The 9,253-nt window shown below is 50.9% G+C and overlaps 1 protein-coding gene across 1 annotated transcript; it reads left to right on the top strand.

Annotated features, from left to right (window-relative positions):
• Window positions 1-49: 49 nt before the first annotated feature.
• On the top strand, window positions 50-7,700 carry DPCD (deleted in primary ciliary dyskinesia homolog (mouse); the record flags this gene model as incomplete). Its single annotated transcript, XM_010292351.1, has 5 exons — window positions 50-243; window positions 1,058-1,182; window positions 2,002-2,135; window positions 6,222-6,324; window positions 7,498-7,700. Coding segments are annotated over 5 exons (661 nt in total), but the record flags the coding sequence as incomplete, so codon positions are not given.
• Window positions 7,701-9,253: the final 1,553 nt, after the last annotated feature.

Here is a 9,253-nt window from a genome sequence, read left to right as displayed (position 1 = left end):
GGGATAGCCCCCTCCTCCTCCCGCGACGTGTTCCGGGGTGACCCTGCAGCGAGCGGGCGGGGGGATGGAGCGCGCCCGGGGACGGCCCTGCACCCGGGACAGGGCCGTACACACAGGGACAGGTGTATTCCTATTTACCCTCACCACCTGCCTTGCCTCTAGGGAAGCGGAAGATCCACTACCTGTTCGAGGATGGGAAGGAGATGGCCGAAGAGTACGACATGAAGACCGGACAGTTAGTGAGTAAGTGGTGCTCTCCGCTGGCCCCCAGCAGATGGGGGTCAGGGCACAACTGCGGCGCGCATGGCAGCGGGTCTGCGCTCTCAGGACTGGGATGTTGAGAGAGAACGCCTGGTCAGGAAAAAAATCGCCCTTAAATATGCCTGTAGCTGAATCTTGTAGGGACATAAGTATGGTTCAGTTTGGGCCCAGGGCTGTCTGACTTCCGTGGCATAGCAGACCTTGCTTTAGCCCAGCATATCTCCTAAACAGCTTCTCTGTCACAACAGATTTGGACAGACTAAATGGGATTGCCATCTTGCATAGCCAGGCACCGCATCCGTAACACATGCTGGGGAGAAATACACTTTTTGGTGGCTTCTGAGACCGCAAACAAGCAAGGTGGAGGTTATGGCGCTTGTCCAAAACCACCTCAGCTGCAACATGGCACCTGTTGCAACCCCACCATGGCTTCCGCACCAACTAGCGAAAGAGAGGCACTCAGTACAGAATTTCTGACTTTGGGAATAGGCCAGCTAACAGATTCACTGACACCAAAGCAGAAATGACTGGAATTAAGATATCTTCATATCATAGAATCATAAAATCATTAAGGTTGGAAAAGACCTCTAAGATAATCTAGTCCAACCATCAACCCAACACCACCATGCCCACTAAACCATGTCCCAAAGTGCCACATCTACATGTTTTTTGAATACCTCCAATGATGGCGACTCCACCACTTCCCTGTGCAGTGTGCCAGGCAGCTTTAGCAGTCATTTGCTGGAAGAGTTCTTGCAGAACAGAATAATGAAAACCTTTCTTTGTCCTTCCACAGGTAGAAAATGGCGGGAGAAGAACACCCTTGGGGGCTCCGGCAAGTGGCAGATTGAAGTGGGAGAGCCAACCTCACCGTTCCTGGGAGCACTGGAACCTGAGCTCATAAAGGAAAGCAGCTCCAATGTAAGTAAAGGTCTGCAGGCATCACTGCACCTAAAACTACCTAGTCTTGTGCTTACAGCAGTAGTTAGTAGACCGCAGATCAGTCACATCCCCAAGAGACACTTTTAATGTGCCCAGCACTCTGCTACAAATCATCCCAAAGGTGCAGGGCTGGGTAGAAAGAAGGCATAACTTATATTCCTTTGGGGTCTTCAACAGGTGTGTAGTTTCCTTAAGTAGAGAAACTGTACTGCTGCATTGGCCAACTACTATTTTGGCTTCCAAAAAAGTAGGCTGAAAGGAAGGCCAGTGCCAGGACAAGTCAGTGGATGGAAAGCAGAGGTGACTACAATGAAAGGTCAACACAGGCAGTACAGAGCAGACTGTTGCCTAGCATAGCATGGCCTGTTTCATCTTCACATCCCACTCGCTTAGGGGTCAGAGGTTTTACTCTCTCACCATCTTTTCTACAGACCTGAAACACAAGCACAACCCTGGACAGCAAATTGGGGTAGAGCCAGGACTGAATCCAGCAGATCCCTAGGGTAGGCAGAGCTTGGTATTCAGTTGCCTGTGAGGAAGAGGCCCAGTTTCCCTGTAACCCTGCACGGCAAAATTCCCTTGCTGAATACTTTCAGCCTCCTACAAGCAGGGCAGGCAGTGCCCTGGGTAAAGGCAGAGCTGCACTAGTTCTAGGAAAGTGATGCTCAGGCAGTTTAAGTTACTCCCTAATGCTCCAGTGTGAAAGAAGAGCTACTCCCACATGGAGCCTCTCGAGGTAGTACAGGAAGACGGGGAGACATCTGGAGGGGCCTTGCTAAGGGTACTTGTTTCCTGTAGCCTGTCTTCATGAGGAAGGACACCCTGACCAGCTTCCAGTGGCGGATCCGTAACCTGCCCTACCCTCAGGAGGTCTACAGCATCTCTGTGGAGAAGGAGCAGCGCTGCTGTGTCATCCGGACCACCAACAAGAAGTCAGTAAGCACAGCACTGCTGGTGCTGACAGTCCCTTGGGGTGGGCTGGCACAGAGGGCAGGCTAGTGCTTGCACAAGGGGGTTGTCCTCTCTTGCCTTCTGTCTCTAGCATGCAAGGGCTGAGGAGCCACAGCTCACAGCTATGTGCCTTCTGCTATCCAATTTTCACTGCCAACTGCCCAAGACATGTTTACAGTAGAAACCCTCAAGCTCTGTGCTGGCCTTTGCAAACTTATCTTACCATTCCAATAGCATGGTTTTTGCCCTGTTCTTTTTCTGTCAGATGTCACTCCTCTAGAAAAAATAAAGTAAGGGCCTTGCAGACCTTTTGAAAATAGAGCATCCCATCTTTTCCCTCTGACACAATAGTTTCATCTAGTCATTGTTATCTCAGAATACACGAAGCTGCAGGATTCAACAGGTACAGCAGAGTCACGGGCACCCAGACAGACCAATCTCCCTGTATAAACCTGTCCTGTAGTCACAATGCCAATGCCATGATCTGGAGGAAGCAACAGAAAAAAAAAAAAAGCCAAACTGAATCTAGAAAGGAAGCACCACAATATTCTGCCAAAAGAAATTTGAGATGGAAGGGGAAAAGAGGAAAAAAAGAGCATGCTGTTAAGCATAATTTCTACTGTGTCATTACATGGTCTTTCTCTTGGAACAAGACACACACTGTGCCCCAAAGCATTTACAGCCTCAGTGAGATAAGCCAGGATGAGCAGTAGTGTTGGGAAGAGATAGCAAAGAGCAAGTATTAGAAGGATATTGGAAGAAGAGTGAAAGCTGTTTACAAACTGTGATAATACACCAGTATGGAAAGCTGGACAGGCCACCCTCTGCTTGCCTTCGCTCCCCAACATTGCTGCAAAACAGAAGGATCAGATTCATGGGTAAAATCAATCCCGGTGTTTCCCCTGCTCTCTGTAAGCCGCTCTTTGCAGCTGGCTGTAGGTGGTGCTGTTGGCAAAGAACTGCTCCAGTTTGGCCACTGAACGCCTTTCGGATAGCGGGACCCACAAGTCTTCGGGCAAGGCTTTACCACGCCGGAGACCGTGGCATGTTTGAGCTCTGCACATGAGCATACCTGGATGCTCGAAAGCAGGAGGAGGCTAGACAGGAGAAAGGGGGAGCCTGTCCCATGAAAGCAGCAAATTAATTGCAGCTCTAATACAGAAAGATGCTGGCCTGAATGCACGTGGAGGGATTCACAGAAGAGTGGCCTTTTAGTAGGGAGACATAGGTAGTAAAGATGAATGAGGTTCCTGTCAGCCACACGTGGTGCCAGGACAGGAAGGCAATATGTGAGCCTGCATCCAACCCCCTACTATCACAGAGAGGCATATCTACTCCCAATCCTACTAATAGTAGTGTGTATGTGGGAACTTCCCTGTCTGTGTAGGTGCTGTAAGGTTATAACGTACCACTGAGGCTTCACTGATGCCCTAACTGACTTCAAGCTTTTTTGTACCTCTCTCAAGAAAACAGTAGAGTCCCCCCATGCAAGCAGTTGACACATACACATTCGTAGGCTAGTGCCAGAGATAGCTGAAGGATCTGAAAGCAGCTCAAGGCCTGCATAAGAAAGCTAAGGACGCTGGGAATTCAAGCTGAAAGTTGCCTTGCTGGGGACAAGAGCAACTTTGCTGTCAGCAGGGACAGACTCCAGCACCAGAACACTTAGTACAGGCTCCAAGATATCTTACATCGTTTCTCCTTAGTCTCGGCCAGGGCAAGGCACCTCTCAGCAACTAATTCCAAGATAGCAACAAAGGCATGGAGTCCACGGAGAGAACGCACATCGCTACGGGAGAGAAAGGAAGCCTCGGAGCCTTTCCAGCCCTTGGATGTCAGCCACACTGCTTCTGAGCAACAGCAGCGCTGACCGCCAGCCAGAGGCACAAGCAACAGGATGGGTTGCCAAGTCACTACTGAGTAGCTCAGCTCTAAATTCTCAGCATACCAGTAGCAGTTTGCCCTACAGGCTGACAAAAAGTGGGTTTCCAGTAGGAAAATAACAGAGGTGACTTCACATATGCACCGTGGATCTCAGGCCAGGACCCTGGCTCAGAGTGCAATACTGCCCTTGGCCATGGGGTGAGAGGCGAGGGCAGAGAATCTGCCTGCCTTAGCAGGGATAACCACCCATCAGCTACCTCCACAGCCCAGACAGGAGCTCTTCACTTCCACCAGTCACTCCCGTTCCCTTTAGCCACGGCGAGGGCTGCTCAAGTGGGATTTGCTTAAAACCTCTTGCTGTAAAATAAATCCATTAAACTAAACTCTAAAAACAAACCCAGAAAGCCACCTCCCCAAACACCAAACCTGATTCAATTATTGTAGCGAGAGGCAGTGGTAACGTTAGGAGGAGGAGGGGGTAGCCAGGCAGATCTGGTTTCCTTTGATCTTGTCACAGATTTTAGTTTGAGGCCAGCCAAAGCCATTCTTCTCCCCTTCTTCTTAGTCCTGGGGCAGCAGAATGCTGCTGTTTCATTGATGACTCCCAAGGCCCTTTGAAACAGTGGGTTTTTTCTATGTACTGTTTTTTTTTTTTTCTGTCTAATCGGTAAGAAGTTAACACTTCCTTAACATGTCTTTGTGTTCATCTAATCTCTGCTGTTTAACCTTTGACATCTCCCTTATTATCCATGTCTGCCACCTTTTCCAAATACCGACAGCAGTGACAACACAGAACGGTTTGAGCCCTGCGGTAACAAGCTGCATACATTCCTCCCACTGCACCAGGAGAGCCATTTGCCCTTTGTAGCTGTTTTCACCATGACTTGGAAAATAAACTGCAATTTGGGCAAAGGTAGCTACAGAGGCCAAGCCTCATGCACAGCCAGCTGAATGGAGAACAACCCCTCCATGGCATGATGGCAGCCACTCCCTGTTCCTGCTCTGCTCTGGGTACCTCAGTACCAGCTACAGGCCAATTCCTTGGAGAGGATTGCCCACAAGAGTGCTGGAAGAGACTAAGAACCCAACTATGCCTCTACACAGGCATAGGACCACCAACAGGTGTATTTAGTGCAGCCCCAGAGAGAAGCAGCAGATGCAGGGCAAGCCATGCCAAGGAAGAAAGGTGTCAGGCAAACACAGACACAGATCCACAAGGTTTTGGTCCCAAAGTATAAGCTGTCTAGGCAGCTAAGAACTGCTCCAGTTCTATCTGAAACATATCACCTTTCCTTCATACTGAGCAAAGCCCAAGGTTGGGTCAGTGCAGAGACACAGACTGGATAGGATGCTGGCAAAAAACTCTGTCCTCTGCTTGGATGTGAGAGGTGATTGGGACACTGGGGTAGAGACCAGGGAAAGCGCAACTAGGGGAGCTGGGAGTGCAGAGGAGCACCACAGCCACTATGGGGGTTGCATAGAGATGCTGCAGAGCAGAGGCTCAGGTGACTGTGGGCAGCTACACCTGGAGCTCTGTGCCCAGGGGTATGCCTGAGCACCACCGTGATGCCGAAGCGGGAGGTGATTTAGGAAGCACAGCAGAAGCAAGCAACAGACCAAAAAGATGGGTTTAAGAAGGATTGCAACACAAAACGGTGCATCACTCAGGAACGTAAGTCACAGGGCAGAAGGGCTTTGACAGCTGTTTTGACAAGAGCTAACGGGAGCTGGTACTTAGAGGGAATGAGAGGCAGCAAGCAGGGACGAAGGGTCACTTCTCAGCAGGGCTGAGTACTCTGTCCCTAACCATGTTTGGCACTGCTCAAGGGCAAGCTGAAGGGACCAAGCCTGCTCTCACACACCAAAACCCTTCAGGACTTTGCCAGCTCTGATTTCTAGTTTGGAGGCTTAGTTTCTAGTGCTCCTGCCAGCTGGGGGACACCAGTTGGCACACAGCATGGCACAGGGTTCTCTTGCCAGTGCTGAGGTCTGTTGTCCCCATCTACCCTCCTAGGAGTTTCCCTACTCACTGCAGACCCCAGTACCCTGCTTGCATGAAACAAAGGCAGGCACAACAGAGATGCAAGAATACACCTTGCAGCACAGTATTGTGTAGGTCAGCACTGCTAGCATGGGAATTGGAACCCCACCTTTCTCATGTCTGTCTCCTCTCTTATTTGTAGGTACTATAAAAAGTTCCCTATTCCTGACCTGGACCGATACCAGCTCCCTTTAGATGCAGCTGCCCTGAGCTTCACCCATGCCAACAACACCCTGATCATCACGGTGAGGTTTTAACCACACAGAACAGCACTTTGCCCTTCTCTTTATGTCCACAAAGAAGTTAAAATTCTTACATGTGGGGAAACGAGGCAGAGCAGGGAGATCTGCTGGCGGTCACTGATGAGCCCCTTTCTCTGTCACACAGTCAGTGGGAGTTTCAGATTACAATGGACATGCTGACACTAGCCAGGACAGGCCAGGCTGCAGGAGGGGCCCTGCTTGCTGCTCAAGGTGACTTGCAGGTGGAAGGGTGTCTGTCATGTCCTGTTTTCCATGTATCCTCTCCTTTAGGCCTGAGCAAGCCTCCGCTATCGGTGACAGCAAGTTTCTTTTGCCTCAGAGCATAAGCGTGAAGTCCAAGGATGTACTGCACTTAGAGGTCTCACAGTCTTAAAAAAAAAAAAAAAAAACTAAAAAAAAATCACCCACCTGTTTGCGTTGGAGAGGACACATGGAGAGGACACACTTCGACACACACGGCAGAAGTGAGAGACTAGCAAAACAGGCACTTGTTGCAAGGAGCAGAGGCAGACAGATGCTTTTGAGCAGCAGGTGCTCGTCATCTTAAATGTAGAAGTCAGCTACCCAGAGGGCATCCCCTTTGAGGGAAACCTTGCAGCAGAGCTGGGGGTGCATGTGCAGAGGAAATAGGACAAGAGGAGCGCCGTGAGTCCTTCTGAGCTTCTGTTTGCTACAGGCCAAACCCTCGTCAAAAAGCACCTGCATCCACTACTAAACTGCAGCTGGGCGAGGGTGTTCTGAGGGGAGGACAGAGGAACTGTGACTCTTACTTTTGTCTCCCTTTTAAAAAAATGCAAATTCTACATATACACACACACACACACACACACATATATATATATATAAAAAACATGTGTGAGCACACCAGGCTGTGTGACACAGCTTGCCAGAATATTCCAGAGGAATTTGGTGGCGGCCAGGACTCCACATCCAACTGGAAAGTTTTACTTGCGCTGTAGAAGACACTCCAGATCTTGGCAAATGTTGCTAGCACGATGGCACCACCTCTCCAAAGAGGCTTCGGAGGCAGCTGGTAACAGAAAGGCCTCCGTCAGCAGGAGGGCCCCAGCTGTGCTGGTAGCACCCAGCCCCAGTTGGTCTGCTTGGAGCAGAGGCTGAACCGGAGTGCTAAGGGCATTTCTCTCTGTTTTACAGTACCAGAAGCCAAAGGAGATCCTGGCTGCAGAAGAGCAGCTGCAGAAGGAGCTCAAGAAGATAAAGGCAGCTAACAATGGGGATGGCGACTGTAAGACCCAGTAGGCAGTGGCTGCCAAGAGGCTGAGATGGGGATCAACTCTCTGGCACAGCTTCATGGTATTTATTTTGCCTTTTCTAATAAAAATTAGTCCTGTTGTTAATAGAGCCGTTTGGAGGAATCTTTGCAGGCCCAGGGAAACAGCAGGGCAGTCGATCTCTTTACTGCCTGGTCTGCTGATTTACGCAGACATTTACGACCCTCCTATGAGTTGTGGGAAGCTGCAGGGCGCAAAGGAAGTGCACTGCACCCACAGCCAGCAGCCCTCTCTCCATCCTTCATGAGCAGAAGCCACAGGAATGCTGGGTAGTTCTCCTTGGGAATTTCTTGTCTGCCACCATCACTGGAGGCAATAACATTTGGAAGGCAGTAACAAGAACCCCCTCCTCACACCCCTTACCTGCCTGGGATGTGCCTGGAAGCTGCTCCCTCCTGTGCTGTTGTGCAAGCTCTTCTGTGCAGTCAGAAGGATGCTCTGGCGATCCTGGTGTCTCTGCAAACAGCACCAGTGCTTAGACCTGAATGGGCACAGCCTATGAAGCAGGGTGGAGAGGAGGATGCCCAACTGCTTCCTTACCGCCAGCCACCCGCAACTTGATGTGCAGAACACAGGAACTGAAACGCAGCTGCCTTCATTTGCATGGCATGGAGGGGAAAGTGGTGACAGGGGCCGCTGGCCGGCTCAGGAATAGCAGCAGCACACCCCTTCTGCGAGGGCCCAAACACGGCCCATCACAAGCCTCACTGCACAGACAGCACCCCATGTCCCCATGCACAGGGACAACCCCAGCAGTGCTGCTTTAGCCACTTGGCCTCCAACCAGCTACTGCCTCCAGCCTGCACCAGCCATCCCACTGCTTAGCTTTCTGCATGTCCTGCCATCTCAGTTCGTATTTGAACAGCTCCTACCCAAACAAACCCTACTTTTAAGTGAGCAGCTCCCCTGGTGAGGGCTGCTTTCAAACCACAAAAACTCCTTAGAGTCTAAGTGGCATCCCCAGTTAGAGCCTCACTGCTGGGTGGCTCCAGGACCCACCTGCATAGCCCTCCCAAGACAACAGAGGCACCACCAACTGGCAGAGCTCATCAGAGCCAGCTCCATTCCCCAACGTCATCTGAGATGTCACAGTGCATTCTTCTATCCACCAGTGGGGCGCCACCATGGGGCTGCAGCTCTGCTTCAGGCTTCAGCCAAGAAGAACCTAAAGGCATCTGCAAGAGTGCCAGGCCCACCAACACAGGCTGCAGAAAGGGGCTGGCAGCAGCAGCAGTGTTGCAGGAAGGGCTGTCACAGGAGTCATCGCCTGCACCAGTGATGCTTGTTCACCTCCTCAGCTGACATGCTCTTTCCTGCTCCAGGCCTTGCCCAAGTCCCAGTGCAATAAAGAACCTCTCCTCCCATCCCACAGTTACTCTGGTTCCTTCACAGCCTCTCCCTGGGGACACTACCAAAGACATTTAATATCTCCATCCCTCCCTCCCGATTTCATTAAAGGACCTGTAACACACCAGGACCTGAGAAAAAAAAAACAGACCTCCCCCCCTCCCAAGCTGGTGTCTCACATCCACTGGGAATGGAGGGCTGCCTTCAGGCCAGTGAGGAGCTGGTTAGTTCCACTCCCTCCCTGCTCAGGCAAAGGCTCCAGCAAACATCCT

This window comes from Phaethon lepturus, unplaced genomic scaffold, assembly GCF_000687285.1.
Source record: "Phaethon lepturus isolate BGI_N335 unplaced genomic scaffold, ASM68728v1 scaffold29638, whole genome shotgun sequence".
Lineage (NCBI taxonomy): Eukaryota > Metazoa > Chordata > Aves > Phaethontiformes > Phaethontidae > Phaethon > Phaethon lepturus.
The sequence above is the reverse complement of the archived record's forward strand: the minus strand, read 5'-3'. Positions and strand labels throughout refer to the sequence as shown.